The following is a 16,528-nucleotide window of genomic DNA, read 5'->3' as shown; positions in this document are numbered from 1 at the left end:
ACACACACACACACACCATTTAAAAATCCTTTAATGGGCTGGAGAAATGGTTCAACAGTTAATAGCACTTACTGTTCTTCCAGAGGTGAGTTCAATACCTAGTAACCACATGGTGGGGTTCGCAACCTCTGTAATAGGATCTGATGCCCTCTTCTGGTATGTCTGAAGACAGTGACAGTATACTCATATATATATAAAATAAATCTAAAAAATAATGTGAAATATTTATTTATTAAATATCGAGAAAGCAAAAACATAAAAACAATGTTGAAGAATTATTGCTTTTTTCCTCTAATTCTCTGTTTAGATTTTATTCAGCTTTCCTGTACCTACCCTCATAATAATTACGATCACACTGTTACTGCCTCTCACTGATCTATCTCCTTTTCTTTTCAGGGGCAGTCCCGGAAGTCTTCACATTTTCAAAAGGAAGGACTGAAGCAGACATTTCTGCTCCGGGAATGCGGGGATAGAAATCACAGAGATTATGGAAATAATGTGCGTCCTTGTGGCCAGTAGACAGTCCCCCTTAGGTCTGATTTACAGAAGGTGGGTCTGGCTGTTTACAACTGTATGGAGAAAGTCTTTTCATTTTAGCTGCTAGGAGCCAGTAATTGGGTAAGTAAATACATGTGTTGTATCCTTATATCTAGAGTAAGAGCAAGCTAAAAAGAGACATCTTATCTAGCATTGAATACATTACTAAACTCCACTTCTGATATTAAAATTGTAGGAACTGGTAAGATGCTCTAGTAAAGATATTTCCTGCCAAGCCTGATGCCTTGAGTTTGATCCCTGGAAAGATTGATTGATTCCACATCATGGAAAGACAGAACCAATCCCTACAGGTTGTCTTCTGACTTTACATATACCATGGCATGTGCATTAATAAATAAATGTAGTTATAAGAAAACTGGACTTCAGGCTTTCCTATTCTTTCTGAGTCCCAGCATCTTCAGGTGGAATCCACCTTGATTCTAGCCTCCCCTTACTGTAGTTCATGTGAGAATACAAGTAAAGTGGGTGTGGTCTGAGGTAGATGGGATACAGTGGGCAGAGACCGCTCAGGGAGGAGGACAGTTGCAAAGGGGATGTTTAAAGTGCTAAGCTGGGTATGTGGGATATTCCTGTAACCCCAGCACTCAAGAGCAGAGGCCACCCTGGGCTATATAGTGAGTTCGAGGCCAGCCAGGGCTACATAGTGAGACCCTCTTTCAAACAAAGGGGTGGGGAATTAACCTCATGCACACAGGCCTGTGGAGACCAGAAGAAGTTATAAGGCCCTCTGAAACTGGAGTTACATACAATTGTGAGCCACTGTGTGGGTGCTGGGAATTAAACCCAGGTCCTCTGGAAAAGCAGCCAGTGCTACTAACTGCTGAGCCATCACTACAGCCCCCCTAGTCTTATTACCTCTCTAGACACTGAAACCCTGGTTGGCGCACAGGGACCCAAGTGTTCTTATTGTTACTATACAAAGTATGGGAACTGTTACTCTGCTCATCTAAAATGCTGCTTAAATGGAGTTTTTATACGCTTGCCTTAGGTATTGTGGGCTGAGTACCACAGTGGGAAGGACAACCAGAACTCAATGAAATTTAGCTTAACTTACCCCTTTAAACACCTGTGATCATTGAAGTTTCATCTATAACAGGTACAGACTATCCAGAAAACTGTTAGCCTAATTTTGCTGCTGATTTGTACATCCTTTTAGAGTCCTGAACATGTAGTTTACTGCCCAAGTCTATGTAGTTGTTAGCTTTCAGAAATACAACACTATAAACATTAACCTAAAAAGAACATGTATATCTGAAGCCATAAGATAAGAAGTCAAGTATCTTGGGGCCTTTTGCTATAGAGAGGTTTCTAAAGCATGACCTGCTTGTAGCCCGTGGAATACGACCTGGAGCCAAGATGGCCGCCACTTTGTCATCACTTTCTCTGCCACCTGTTACATTCTACTTCCCAGGGACAGTCAAGTGTTTTGGTCCCTAGCCCTCATTTTAGATTGTGATTCTTGTTACATGCCAGCTCATTGGCTGTTACACCCCAGTTCTCCACTGGTGTCCAGACTCCATGGCTGTGCTAGGCCAAGGGAGTGAGAGCATTTCTGAATAATGCTTTCCCATTAGGTTCTTATTTAATATGCTGGAATCCACATATATGAAAGTGATAAACGGCATCTGGGCAGTGGTAGTACATGCCTTAATCCCAGTACTCGGGAGGGAAAGGCAGGTGGATCTCTGAGTTTGAGGCCAACCTGTATACAGACTGAGTTCCAGGACAGCCAGATGGACACAAAACCAAAACGAAACCAAAACAAAACAAAAGTTTGTGAGGGTGAGATGGTGCTGGAAAACAAGAGAAAGATGATATGGGATCAACCATGCACTCAAACCCTCTCCAAGTTAGGGATCACTGTTTGTAAGGAAGCAAAGTCAGTCAGTCAGTCAGTCAGTCTTTCTCAGTCTGTCTCTTCCCCTTTTTCCTCCCTCTCTGTTGTATGTGTGTGTGTGTGTGTGTGGTGGGGTAGGGTCTGTGTCTGATGTGTGTGTGTGTCTGGTGTGGGGGGAGGGGTGTCTGTGGGGCAGGGAGGGTAATGGGGGTAGGGGGTTGGGGGGTGTCTTTGTGTGTGGTGAATATATATCTTTGTGTGTTATGTCTGTGGGGTGTTTGTGTGTCTGTGCATATATGTCTGTATGTGTAAAGTGTGTGTGTGTGTGTGTGTGTGTGTGTGTGATGGATATAGGAATGCTGAGGATTGAGCCCAGTACTTTGTGCACATTAGGCATGAATCCTCTTACTAAGTGACATTCTCTACTCCTCTTTATTTTTTTTTTATTAAGGAATATAAACTACAAAAAAATAGAGCTTTCTAGTTTAAGAGCTAATACAGTAAGAAAACACAAGTAATATTGACAATAAGAGTTTTTAAAAACAGGTAACTTTTCAGTAGCTTACTAGAACTGAGTTATTTTCCTTTCAAAAGTTTTTTAGTCAATTGTTTTTTGATTTATTGAATATTCATGAGTATGAGTGTTTTACTTGCATGTATGTCTGTGTACTGCATGTGTGCCTGCAGAAGGCAAAAGCGGGCATTCAGTACCCTAAAACCAGAGTTGTGGGTGGTTGTGGGCTGCCATGTGGAGGCTGGAAATTGAACCCCTGGAGTCTACTAAAACAAGTGACCTTAACCACTGAGTCATCTCTCCAGACCTCTAGTCAATTAAAGTTTTAGAAAGTTACCTAGAACAAAGATTAGTGGCTGTTTGTTTTGGTTTTGCCTAGGGGCCATGCTGTTGCTGTGCTGTTGATACACAGGATGTCTTATGTAGCCCAGACAGACCTTAATTCACCATTCTTCTGCCTGATAAGCCTTTTGAATGAAGGGTTTATAGGTGCTTGCCACATGTCTAGTTCAAAGTTTGGCATTGCCTTAAAAGTCACAAGCATGTGGTCATATGTGAGCAAGTAGAGAGACATAAAATTAGTAGGTTATAATTGTAATCAGACTGCCTGCAGAGCTAGCAAGATGGTAAGAACGGCAGTGTGCGCACAGCTTTGTACTTCTTATACTTTGCACCACACTTCCCCACATTCTCCAATTTGCCACATAGTTAATGAGACACATAATTTGTGCTACACTGCTAATTAAGTTTAATTAGTTGGTCTTGTGAATGACTGTAAATAGTAGGAATGGTTTGCTGCCAAAGCAATTCTCAGGGTTTTTTTTTAATTAGTTACCTGATTATTTTGTTTGTTTGGGGGTTTTTGTTTTGTTTTATTTTGTTTTTCAAGACATGGTTCCTTTGTGTAGCCCTGGCTGTCCTGGAGCTTGCTCTGTAGACCAGGCTGGCCTCCAACTCAGAGATCTGCCTTCCAAGTGTGCTGAGATTAAAATTGTGATGTGGCACATGCCAGCACTCAGGACACAGAGGCAGGCAGATCTCTGTGAGTTCAAGGCCAGCCTGCTGTACAGAAAAAAGTCCAGGACAGCCAGGGCTCTGATATACAGAGAAACCCTATCTCCAAAAAAACAAAACAAAACAAAACAAAAACAAAAACAAAAACAAAGGTGTGTGCCGCCACAGCCCGGTGTAGTTACTTGGTATTTGTAATCTGGCTTAGTTTATTCATATTATCTTGCATGTTGATAGCCATCATGTAAGAAATTAGCTGCATAGTTGGGAATATAAATCAGTGGGAGAGCACTTACCTAGCATGTTCAGTCCCTGAATTTACTCCCAAGTGTAGCCATAAAGAAAAAAGGAAAAGAAACAGAAAAAACCTTGCACCTAGGCAGCTGACCTTCCCTCGCTCTGTGGCCTTTCTTGTCTTGAGTCCTCTTGGTCCCCTTTCCTCCAGATCTCTTCCAGTAGTCCCAGCATTCACACCCAGGGAACTTGCGTGTAGTGTTCCACCTTCATTCACCAGCGGACATTATTCATTGAGCATTAGGTGCGAGGCATTGAGCAGGACTGGAAATGCTGCTCTGGTCCTGACACTAACGAAGCCCTCTGACCAGGGGATGGACAGCTTACATTTGTTTGTGTGCAGGGGTGTGAATAGGAAGTTGGCGGGCCTATTTTACTTCTAGAATATAATGTAACTTTTGATAAAGATGATACATGAGGCTCCATTTGCCTTTTTATTTTTTAAGCATTCAGGTTTAGGGGGTAGGGCTCTGTCTCCCCTCCAGTAGAGGATGGTGCTATAGGAGAGTCCCTAGTTTCATAGCCTGGCATCGGCTACATGGAGGGGGAGCTGAGGTCAGGCAGGGCTGGTGAGGAGGTATAACTAGAGGCACGCGGCACGCTGCTTCTTGGTGTTTGCATGCTTCATCATGCTGCAGCACGCCTTAGCGCTGCATTCCTTGTTACCACTGACTGATGTTCTGTGCTATGGCCACTGCTCTAGCTTGCGTTCTATTGCTGTGATAAACATCAGGACCAAAAATACCAGGACGAGGAAAGGGTTTATTTCATCCTAGAGCTTTTATAGTCCTTCATGGAAGCAAATCATGGCAGGAACTCAGGCAGGAGCCTGGAGGCAGGAACTGACGTAGAACCACAGAAGAATACTTCTTAGTGGCTTGTTCTTCATGGCTTCTTGGCCTGCTTTCTTACTCCTCAGGACACCTGCCCAAGGATGCCAGCACCCAAGGTGGGCTAGCCCTTTGTGTAAATCAGCAATGAAGAAAGCATCCCAGTGGCATGACTACAAAATACTCTAATGGAGGCAGTTCTTCAGCTGAAGCTCCATCTGCCCAGGTGGTCCTAGTTTTGTGTCTCTAAGAGGGTTTCAGGTGTGTGCCGTGGCATCTAGGTTCTAGAGATCCAAATTCAGGTTCTCAGATTGCAAAGTAGGGCTGCGCTACAACCCTTAGCTGTCTGCATTTTTAGTTACACTGCTTTTATGAATCTTTTTTTTTTTTCAATCTGAATGGGGCTGGAGAGAGGCTCAGCACTTAAGAGATGATGTCACAAACACTTGCAGCTCCATTTCCCCGGGATCCCACACCCCCTTCTGGTCTCAGTGGGCACTGCATGCACACAGTGCACCAATATACATGCAAGGAAAACACATTTTAAGACATCTTTTTTAAAAAAAAAATCTCATCTGAATAACTACATAACTGGTAAAAAATAATATCTATAATAAAGTCTGCTTTAAAAGTTAAAGTGCATTCTACAACTTAAATTTATTCTATCAGTGATTTGGGGGCAGTGGTTTCTAAGGGGGTTTTCAGTTTTAAATGAATTTTGTTAATTGTCAGTTTCATACATGTAGTCTATAATGCAGTCTGATTTCTGCCAGCCTACACACCATCTCCGGTCTCTTTCACCACCACCACCTGGGTCCCTACTAGTTAGTCCCTTGCCAGGTTCATCATTTTCAGGTTTGGGTTTTGTTCTGTGACCCATTTAGTTTAACCCGAGCCATCTGTGTAACCATTGGGTTGGAACTGTCCATTGCATTCTGGTGTGGTCATCGGTGACTCCACATTTTAAACTCTTAAACTGAATTAGAAATATGTGGCTGTTGTTTAACTTACACCTTAAAATTTAACAAATGTGATGATCTTTGAGCACGCCGTAGACTGACTGCATGTTTGCAGAGGCACATTTTAGGACTTAGAGACTGGGTTATGAGCTCATGTATGGGAGTCTTCATACGGCTTGCATAGCAGTGGAAGAAGCAGCTGTGCCAGGTGCTGTTGAGATTAACTTGTCAATTCTCATTACAACCCTGTGCCGTGGAGGCTGTTACCATGTTACTACTTCAGTACAAACAAAAAATACAGTTTAGCAGGGATGGGCTCTGCATTCCCTTGCTCTGGGCCCTGCTCCACTAAGAAGGAACTAAACCACTTAAAGAATGCCTGCTTGTGCCTTTCTTGCTTCTCACTGACCAGAACCGCCATTGAACTCAGGGCTCCTTCTCTCCCAAGTCTGTATCCTACTTTAAAGTAAGTTGCTAAGTCTCCTCCGTCCCTCAGGTCTAAGTTTTTTGTGCCCAATGAGCAGCCACAACTCGAAGGGCTCAAAGCTGAATAGTGGGCGGGGCTGGTGGAGGGGCGGGACATACCTGCGGGCGCCTCTAGTTGCCGCTTGGACTAAGCTGTCTCGTGAAGAACCATGAGCTGGACTTGTCCGCGTTGCCAGCAACCTGTTTACTTTGGTGAGGCTGGGACCTAGGAGGAGTAAAGACAAGCGTGAGCCCCCGGGGCCCCTATACATTTAGTGTGTGTGTGTGTGTGTGTGTGTGTGTGCGCGCGCGCGCGCTTGAATACACACTGCCTGCCACACCTCCAAGAGCACTAGGCAAGAGGCACCAGGGCGGGCTGGGTGGAGCTTCTTCCTGGAGAGAGCAAGGCTGGCTGGGCGGGTTTTCCCAGAAGGTTGGAAGGGCAAAAGGAGGGTGTCTGGCGCTGGGTCGGACTCCTTGCAGCCCGGATCCACCTTGTTCCCCACAGCTGAGAAAGTGAGCTCCTTAGGCAAGAACTGGCATCGCTTCTGCCTGAAATGTGAGCGCTGTCACAGCATCTTGTCCCCTGGCGGGCATGCAGAGGTGAGGCCTGACCAGGGTGACAGCCCTCTGTCACACCCCTACCCCCATTAACCCCAATGGAAACCTGCCTTGGAAGCCTGCCAAAGGCAACCTCAGCAGATAAGCTTGGGGGATCCACCCATTGAGCCTCCTATGAGGCAGAGTTTGGCAGGCTCAGTGCTGCTGCTGCCCCCATGGTTTTGAGGGAGGGGTACACAGCTGCTCTGTCTCCCCCTGTACCTTCATTGAGTGTTATAGATCACAATGGCAATTCTGACATGCTAGCCTATCGCCCACCCTACCAGATCCATCAGACTAGTTGCAGTGCACATGTGCACCTGACAGCCTGTATTGAGAAGGCCGATACAGGCATGCCCCTTTGGCCCTGAGTGACCCTTCCCTCTGCCTGTGCTTGTGCCCAGCACAACGGGAGGCCATACTGCCACAAGCCTTGCTATGGGGCTCTCTTTGGACCTAGAGGTAAGTTCCAGCCTAGAAGGGGCCAGGGGCCACAAACTCCCTGTGCTAGCAACTAGAGCTTGCCCTCCATCATGGTCTTCTTTCTGCAGGGGTCAACATTGGCGGCGTGGGCTGCTATCTCTACAATCCCCCACCGCCCCCTCCTGCCAGCAGTGTTTCCCTCAGCCCCAGCAGCTTTAGCCCCCCCAGGCCAAGGACTGGCCTCCCCTGGGCCAAGAAAAGTAAGTGAAGGCAGGCGTTAGTTGTTCTTCTGCCCCTTCCTCAGGCTGTAGCGCCCACTGTGCCTGCATTTGGCAGCTGTTGCTGGCCCTGTTTTTCTGCTCTCGTGTGAACTGAGTTTTAAAGGTAAATTGGACAGATAGAATGATCACCCTCATTTTACAAGAGATGCCCAGAGAAGACATGAGCACAAAAGCAAGACTGGCCTGGAAACTGGGCCCCTTCCTCCAGCCAGGGCCTAGAAGGAAAGACCTAAAGCGCTGGCTCCTTAGGATGGGGCTAAGTCCTCGGATCCTTCTCTAGTGCCTGTCCCTTCCCCATACTCCTGTAGTGGACAGTGACACCATGCTCCTCAACACCTGACACCGCTGCCCTGGCCGGCTCCTATGTCAGCTCAGGTTCCCTAATGCTTGAGTTACTACCAGCACTGAGCCTTTGAACTGGTGGGCTCCTGAGGCCCTGGGAGGAAGACAAGGAGGCAGGCGATCCCTAGTGAAGCTGATGAATGGGGTGGAATGAGTCAGAAAGGACTATGTGCAGAGCTCATGGTTGCCTGGGGTGGGGGATGGGGTAGGGGTGAGTACAGTGCTATATACAGGCTGGGGTAGAGGGCCCTGCTCAGGGTCTGGCCCCACCACAGCCCTGTCTGGAGCCTCTTCCCATTAAAGGGCCTCCCTACTTGAAGATATTCACTGGTGAGACTTCATTGTGCCCTGGATGTGGGGATCCTGTCTATTTTGGTAAGTGACGACAGAAAGCTCGGAGGGGAACGGTTTAGGCAGAGGGTAGGGAGGTGACTCAAGGCAGGTAATAGTCCCTGCCCTGCCCCTAAATGGAAGGACCACCACTGTTCTCCACCAACAGCTGAGACGGTGATGTCTTTGGGCAGAAATTGGCACCGACCCTGCCTGAGGTGCCAGCGTTGCAGGAAGACCCTGACTGCTGGGAGTCACGCGGAGGTGGGCAGGGCAGGAAGGGGTCATGCAGGGAGGAGGACGTCTAGAAGTAGAGGAGAGGCTGAGGGGATCTTTCTCTGTGTTCCAGCATGATGGCCTGCCTTACTGCCACATCCCCTGCTATGGATACCTGTTTGGCCCCAAAGGTGGGCAACCTGACCCCAGACACTGGGCCTATGAAAACCTGTGGACAGCTTTCCTTATGGTCGGACAGCTAGGACCCTCCTGTCCCCCCTCAGTCTTCAACCCAGCTCCCTTTCCACCAAAGGCCTTGGTGACCTGGCTTTCTCCTTTAGGTGTGAACATTGGTGATGTGGGCTGCTACATCTATGACTTAAGATCCAAATGAGGATCACGGGAGTGATTATCTTAACTCAGGCCTCCCACCATCTCCTCCACGGCTCCTGGAAGCTCTGGAACTCCCTAGTCCTTTGGGAAGGAAGAAGGTGAAATCCTGGGGACCTGGGTCTAGACTCCGTGGTAGATCTGAGTCCACACCGTCTCTGCCAATTCTTTGTCCCCCATTCCTAGGGTTGCCTGGGCCCCAGTTCCGTCTCCAGCAGGGCTTGAGCTTCAGAGATTCCATAAAGGTCATTGAGTTCTCTGGCTCCTCTAAAAAATGTTGACTGATTCCCATACCTTCAATTCTTTTTTGTTTTGCTTTGTGACCGTTTTGTTTTTCTAGACAGGTTTTTGTGTGTGTGTGTAGTCCTGACTGTCCCGGAACTAGTTTTGTAGACAGGGCTGGTCTCAAACTCACAGATCCACCTGCCTCTGCTTCCCAAGTGCTGGAATTAAAGGTGTGTGCCACCACCCACTAGCTCACCTTCTTTAGGTATGAAGCCTAGACAGTGATTGGGGGAGGGGTACAAGTGCTGCTGCAAAGATTGTCCTGGCAATGAGAATATCTATTGGTCCCCTGGCCCTGGAATTGGACAGATCCTAGCCTTGCACTGTAGACAGCACACCCACCGGCCTCGTGGGTACTAGAAATAACCATAGGACTGTCTTCAGCAGCCTTATAGGATGGCCTTGTTCAGTTTGAGCATGACAGTAAGCCCTGTCTACTCGGACGCCTCACTATCCTCTTGGGAGATGAACAGTGGTAAAGCTGGCATCAGAACTGAGGATCAAGTCATGCTTCCCGTCGGAGGCTCTCCCCCAATCTCACTGCTGCCCCAGCCCATGAGCGTCTATCTTTATTTACAGAAGGCTCCCCCACCTCCCCGCCATGAGAAGGGTGCCCAGAATCCACAGCCACCCAGTGCTGCGGGAGGTTGTCCTGTTGTTGGAGGCTGGATGAACACAGGCAGACGGTACCGGTAGCAGCTCCATCCTTAGGCAGAAGAATTTGATGTCCCAGTCACAAGAGCCTGCCTTCTGTGTCCAGCTCCTTGGAGAGCTGTCTCTAGTCCAACTCAGTCCTGGACCTGTGTATCTTCATCCTGAATACTAGACAGGACAATAAGGAAGGTGTCAGGAACCGGGTGAGGGGTTAGTCCTGGAGCCTAGGACTGGCTCAGGGCTGTCCCAGCTCCTCAAATATAAGCACACATACTCCCACAAGTCACTTGTCTAGACAATTTCTTGATGTATAGGCACAGCTCAGTGTGCACATGCACATCTCATTTTTGAGCATTTGTGACTACATAAAGGTATGGGCACACTCAGATATGATTTTCTATAAACTATACATACCAGGGTATTCACCCGAATACTCACCTGTGTACATATGAACATATGTAGTTCTGCAACTGTCTTCCTAGGCGTAGGCATCTGAATTTACAAATACTGCCCCCCCCACACACACACCTTTTTCGTTCCACATCGTGGATGGTCTCTGGCAGCTGGGCCATCTTCGTCTCAGGCAGCAGGAGGGCAGTGCAGGCGGCCAGCAGGGCAATCCCCCCGTAAGCAAGTTTGGGCAGCAGCAGCCACACTCCATCCAGCAAGGCCGCCAGTGGGGCCAGAGAGGCCCCTAGCCGGCCCATGAGCGAAGTGGCTCCCAATCCTGTCTGTCTGTCCAGGAAAGGATGAATGAGCCCTGCGTCACGAGGCTCCCCTCCTATGCGGGCAACCCCAGAAGATAAAATTCCCTACACTCTTCTAGATTTGGGCAAGCAACCATGACGTATCTGGCTGTAGCTAAAGAATGGCTGGGCAGTGTGTGAATGCAGACACCTAGGTTAAGGCAGGCCAGTCACCTGGGGCCCGACTTACCTGAGCACAGTGGGGTACAACTCGGACGTGAACAGGTAAGCTGTGGTAAAGGCAGCTTCAGAAAAGGCTTTCCCCATCACCACCAGAGCGGTAATCCAGGACTTGGTCTCTGGAGGGAAAGGGGTTCCTTAGTGAGGGGATGGAGCCAGGAACCCCCTGGATGCGAGGCAGAGTCCTGATAGAGGGCAGAGTCAGACCCCCACAGAGGGCACAGCCAAGCTGCCAGACCTGGCCTACCTGAGAATACCAGCAGGCTGATGCCAAAGGTCAGAGCAGTGCCCAGCAGCGTCCCAGCCTGCGTGAGCCGGCGTCCCACATGATGCACAAGGAAATAGACCAAAAGTTTGGAGGGCAGCTCCACAGCCCCGAACAGCAGCTGTGTCTGGTACACGTTCAGCCCCAGCTCTGACACGTCCAGAGTCAGGCCATAGTAGGAAAAGTTCACTCCAAACCTGAACAGAGTCGCAGAGCCCTTCATGAGCCCTCTCCTGACCTGCCTCTCCTGCCACTTTGCTGTTCAGAGACTGCAGCCTAGGACCACCCCCTCCACACACACCCCCAGCCACCCATAATCCCCAAGGAGATACCAGTGGCCAAAGTGCCTTTATCCCGATCTCAGTAGCAACTCTGACATGGGAACTAATGGCAACTCGCTCATTTCAGAAAAACAGGTATTAAGGATCAGAGTGGTTAGACAGTTGTCCAGGGTCACACGGTAAGGAATTCATAGAGCCTAAAGTTGAGCCATTGTGTTTCTGCCCCATTGGACGTGTGGTAGTCAGATCCCCTCCACCCCAGGGTGATCTTCCCACCCTCCCCAGTCACACTCTTGGCCCCTCACCTATCTCGCACTCAGCCCCTCTGTCCCACACCCTCCCTCCACCAGACACACTTCTTACCCCCTCTTACCACATCACCATGCAGCACAGTGAGATACGTCGGAGCTGCGATGTCCGGAACAGGTCTAAGTATGAGGGTCTTTTCGACACCCTTTCCATGGTGACCACTTTGTTCAGGGCCTGGTTAGGAGAGAAAGCAAGATTTCATCCGTAGAGCTTGTCGCGGGAGCCGGTGTGTTCTCTCTGCTTCTCTGGGTTGGAAGTACACATGGAGGGCAGGGGGTAAGGGATATGGGCCACCAGAGCTGGGCGGGGTATTCTGAAGCTCAGAGCTCTCCACTGGAGAGCTGGCCTTACATGGCAGGGCCCAGGAGGAGGGGCACTCAGACACGCCCTCCACCCGTCCCTGTGTACTCTCTTGCACTCCTGGCTCAGGCTGTCCTCACCCACGGGCCGCCCATTGAGCTTGGCACAGCTGGACAGGTACTTTCTTGCCTCCTCCACACGACCCTGGGTTAGAAGCCATCGTGCAGACTCAGGTACCCACCTGGGTGAGAAGCCAGAGGACCTTCAACCAGAAGTCAGCCTTGCAGGCCACCTCTGCCTCCGGAGATCATAGGCTCTCAGTCGTGCGGTCCCCTCAGCCTGAAAAGACATCTCTCCCCCAAGTCTCCTACCGTCCAGCCCTGTGACCTCTGCCTGGTTCAGGCCTCGCTTTCCCCAGTCCTCCACGGGTCTTATCCTTGAAACCTTAGTTCCCAGCGCCAGCCAACACTTCCGGCAGGAGGATGCAGGATGGAGGCTGGGCACACACACTGACACACCACAGTTCACCTTTAGGAGCTCATGGGGAACCCGCCTTGCCAGGCCCTCCCTTCTCCACCTTAGTTCCCACCGCCATGCTGACTGGGTGCAGCCTGGTTCCTCTAAGGCAAACCCTAGCCTCCTCCGTCTGACGATGTCTGGTTCTCTCACCGTCTATCACTGCAACACAGAGCTTGCCTTTTGGTTTCCATCTCTGTCACTGCCTCTCTCTGGTCAGTCTCTGTCTCTTCACATCTGTTTCCTGCTTCCCTGTCCTGCGCTGTCTTCATTCTATTGGTTTCTGTTTTCTGACTTGTTATCGTTTTTTGATTCTTTGTCCCTGATTCTGCTTCTGCGGCTCTTAGACTGCTCTGTCTCTGTCTCTATCTGTCTGTCTCTGTCTGTCTCTGTCACTGTCTCTGTCTGTCTCTCTCTGTCTCTGTTTCTCTGTCTCTCTCTGTCTGTCTCTGTCTCTGTCTGTCTCTGTCTGTCTCTCTCGGTCTCTCTCTGTCTCTGGTATGAATGTATGCATGTTTGTATATGTGCACACATGTACATAGAGGACCAGGTGACATCATGTGTCTCCCTTAGCCACTCCCCACCTTACAGTGTTGGGGCAGGGTCTCCCACTGGGCCCAGAGCTTGCCTCTCCAGCAAGCCAGGCTGGCCAGCAAGCCCCAGGTCTTCCCATCTCACCCTCCCAAGGGATTATACGCGCATGTCCCTGTGCCATGCTTAAATATAGGTGCTGGGGCTCTGAACTGGGGTCCTAATGCCTGCTTGCCAGGTCTTTACCAACTGAGATACCTTCCAAGGCGTCCACATTTTTTTCTTTCCTCTTTTTTTTTTTTTTCCAGACAGGAACTTATGTAACTCAGACTGCCTTTAAATTCCCTTTGTAGCTGGGCATGACCTAGAACTGCTGATCCTCATGCCTGTACCTCCTAAGTGTTGTGAATAGAGACGTTCACCATCCCCACTGCCTGTTCAGTACTGGAGATAAGCCAGGGCTTTGCGTGCAGCAGGCAAGCACTTTACCAACTGAACCAATCCCCAGCCTGTCGCTCAGTCTTCTTGTTCTTTGTTTGTTTCTATTATTTTTATTTGGGGGGTGGTGGATGTATGTATCTGTGTTTGGGTGTATCTGTGTGTATCTGTATATGCCTGTGTGTGTCTCTGTGTGTTTAGATATATATATCTACATTTGGGTGTGTCTGTGTCTATGTCTGTGTCTGTGCCTAGGTGTGTATCTGTGTCTGTGCATGTATGTCTGTGTGTCTTGGAGTATGTTTGGATGAGTGTGTATGTGTCTGTGAGTCTTTGTGTGTGTTTGAATGTATGTATCTGTCTTTGGGTGTGTCTATGTGTGTGTCTTTCTTTATGTTATGTGTATAGCTGTGCCTGTGTCTGTGTGTCTTTGAGTGTGTGTGTGTCCCACAGGGGCCAGAGGTGTCTGATTTCTTGGAACTGGACTCCCGTTCCTCCTGACACGGTCCTCCAGAAGAGCAGGGTGTGCTAGCAGCTGAGTGATCTCTCCAGCCCCGGGGTTCTGAATCTTAGACTCTAATTGTGCCTTGGCTGTATATATCTCCCACTCCCAGCTGCTCCTCATTCTTACCAGATGCTGATGATGCCTGGGACACAGGGCAGGGTGGCAGCCAGCAGGAGCCACCGCCAGCTCCGTATCAGGTACCCAACCAGGGCCAGCAGTAGCACCCCTCCTGTCCAGAAGATGGTGCTAATGACCCCAGCCACAGTGCGGTGTTCCACATCCAGCCACTCTAACTCTGGAGACAGGGAGACAGTTAGCAGGGACCTGATGGGCCCATCTCGCCCTGGCAGCCTCCCTCCGGGTCTTGCCTGTGTCTGTCTGCCTCACCCAGAGGTAGCACGATGATGGTGAAACCAGCCAGGGCTAAGCCGGTGAGCGTGCGGGTGATGACAAACATGACGTAGCTGACCGAGGCTGCAGACGCCAGACCCAGAGCCAGTGAGCTCACGTAGGCCACCAGCAGAAGCCGGCGCCGGCCAAACCTGCCAAAGGCCAGGTCAGGTCCCCATGGGGCTTCCTGAATACAGATGATGAGGCCTGTCCCCACACTGAGTCCCTTATTTCACCTGTCAGACAAGTATCCATACACCACAGCCCCGACCAGCACACCGATGAAGAAGCAGGTGGATGTCATTTTGTTCAGGCCTCTCTGCTGACACACCAGATCCCACTGCAAAGACAGGCAGGGAAGGCGTCCTGCGGGGATGAGCCCCTCTCCAGCCAGTACTGGTTCCTCCTCTCCAGGTTCCCAGGCAACTCTGACGTTCCAAAAGATACCCCATCCCTAGCTATCAACCTCAGCACTAGAAAGGGAAGACTTTGCCTCTCCCCTAGTCCCAAAGCTCAGCTTTTTCCCATGGAGGTCCATCACCACAACCACCAAGGAATCCTGTTTTCTCTCCTCTGGGGAATTCCTCCCACCCTTCCTCTCTGGATGAAAGAGGTAAATCTCAGACCTGGGGCAGAAGCGAGGAACAAACAGGGGAGGAATGGAGGCTTCTGCAGTTTCTCTATCTCTTGCCACAGAGATGCCCTTCTCAGCCTCCGTTCCAAGCCCCTGGAGCTGCCTTAACCCTCAGGTGAATTTTAGCAAAGGAACTAAATCCAGCTTTAAAGCCACAGGCTCTCTCCACACAGGAAACAAGAGCTCTCAGAGCACAGGAAGGTTATCTCAGGGCCCACACCACCCCCAAGGTAAATGGCAGGCCCGACCCGCTCACCCTCTGGGCTCAGGTACCTCAGTTGCAATGGTGGAGGAGAATTCTGAGTGGTCGTACTCCCAGCCCTGAGAGCAGGGCACTGTGAGGGGTTCCCCCTCAGGCTCCCCAGAGTCGTACACCTCTGTCCCCAAGGTGACGTTGGGGAGAGCCTGGGGATAGGCAAAGCGGAGGCAGGAGCTAAAGCTGCCGTCATTCTCCAGGGGTAGATGGGCTTTCAGCCACAAGTCCTGCTGACTGAGGTTGGCTGGGGCATCAGGCAGGGCACAATGGTGGGTAGGCACGGCAGCCATGAAGATGGGCAGGAGAAAGTGCATGGGGATCAGCACTCGGGGCAGGGCCAGCAGGACCAGATTCCGCAGTTGGAAGGGCCCAAAGCCACCCACCTGACACAGCAGCTCTTCGAAGCCCATGCTACCCACCCACCAGGTGTGCCTCTATAGCACCTGGGACTGTTCAACCTGCTTGCCACATGGACCCTTGGACTCTGGAGGTGGAAATGGTTGTACTGATGAGTGGAGAGTCTGTAGCCAGAATCCAGCCCCTCAGGGGCTGGCCCAGGCCTGGGCCCTCCCACACCACCCACAACTTCTATGGATCCTACTTAAGGGGGAGGGCCGCCATCCATCAGGGATCATGGTGTCTACAGCTCTGGCCTTTACACATTGGAGCTCAGAGAACAGCTAGGGGAGCCACGGGCTAGCATAGGAGGGCAGCTGGGTGTGGAGAAAGCAGTGAAGCTGGAGCTACTTATTAGACTGTCAAGGCTGTGTAAGGGGACCAGGTCCCCTGGGCATAGTGCCTGCTGTCCTGGATGGCCTTTGTCCTGTGAAGCTTCAGGTCAACCTTGTCTATTTGCAGGCACAGCACGGTTTGGCCTGCAGCCCAGGACTCAGGATGAGGGCTGGACTCTCCTTGGGTAAGGGAGCCTTCTGATAAACCCCAAGCTTTCCTCACAGCCCTTGCCTGTGTCTGGAATGGATGTCCTGACCTAAGTCACCTCTGGGACTGTGTTCATTATTCATAATTGCCCTGTGCCTAGTTACCACCAGAGTGTTGGGATTCCCAATGACTACACGGGAACTCATGCATCGAGGATCTGTCTTGTTGGTAACATTGGCTAGCCATCTTCTTTGATGATGGGGCTTCTCACAAAGCTAAAAATGTAACTGAAGATCAAAAAAAAATTTC

General features: G+C 50.0%; 3 protein-coding genes across 6 annotated transcripts in view; 2 read left to right on the top strand and 1 right to left on the bottom strand.

Annotated features, from left to right (window-relative positions):
• The window catches only part of Znf318 (zinc finger protein 318), a 36,717-nt gene extending 35,799 nt beyond the window's left edge, over positions 1 to 918 (top strand). Inside the window, exons 8-9 of one of the 3 annotated variants that reach the window (XR_007979411.1) lie at positions 397 to 618; positions 734 to 918. Coding sequence is in view for 2 of the 3 variants with exons in the window: in XM_052192110.1 (XP_052048070.1) it covers positions 397 to 519 (123 nt within the window). In the remaining variant the exon portion in view is untranslated. Of the gene's footprint in view, positions 1 to 396 lie in introns of all 3 variants that reach the window. The other 2 variants (XM_052192110.1, XM_052192109.1) reach the window with 2 other exon arrangements.
• A 5,720-nt stretch (positions 919 to 6,638) lies between these two features.
• Positions 6,639 to 9,207, top strand: Crip3 (cysteine rich protein 3). Of its 2 annotated transcripts, XM_052193308.1 has the most exons (8): positions 6,639 to 6,681; positions 6,977 to 7,071; positions 7,473 to 7,530; positions 7,620 to 7,751; positions 8,418 to 8,489; positions 8,614 to 8,708; positions 8,794 to 8,851; positions 9,002 to 9,207. In XM_052193308.1, exons 1-8 carry the CDS (start codon positions 6,639 to 6,641, stop codon positions 9,052 to 9,054), a joined length of 606 nt encoding a protein of 201 aa, XP_052049268.1. In that variant the 3' UTR covers positions 9,055 to 9,207. The 2 variants fall into 2 exon arrangements, with proteins under 2 accessions (XP_052049268.1, XP_052049269.1); XM_052193309.1 differs by lacking the exon at positions 7,620 to 7,751.
• A 916-nt stretch (positions 9,208 to 10,123) lies between these two features.
• Positions 10,124 to 15,750, bottom strand: Slc22a7 (solute carrier family 22 member 7). Its single transcript, XM_052191854.1, has 10 exons — positions 15,358 to 15,750; positions 14,687 to 14,790; positions 14,448 to 14,602; positions 14,187 to 14,355; positions 12,179 to 12,311; positions 11,835 to 11,944; positions 11,163 to 11,377; positions 10,926 to 11,034; positions 10,518 to 10,724; positions 10,124 to 10,157 (listed from the first exon to the last, which is right to left on the bottom strand). Exons 1-10 carry the CDS (start codon positions 15,748 to 15,750, stop codon positions 10,124 to 10,126), a joined length of 1,629 nt encoding a protein of 542 aa, XP_052047814.1.
• Between the last annotated feature and the right edge of the window lie 778 nt (positions 15,751 to 16,528).

This window comes from Apodemus sylvaticus, chromosome 9, assembly GCF_947179515.1.
Source record: "Apodemus sylvaticus chromosome 9, mApoSyl1.1, whole genome shotgun sequence".
NCBI lineage: Eukaryota > Metazoa > Chordata > Mammalia > Rodentia > Muridae > Apodemus > Apodemus sylvaticus.
Note: the sequence above shows the minus strand (reverse complement) of the source record. Positions and strands in the feature narration are given on the sequence as shown.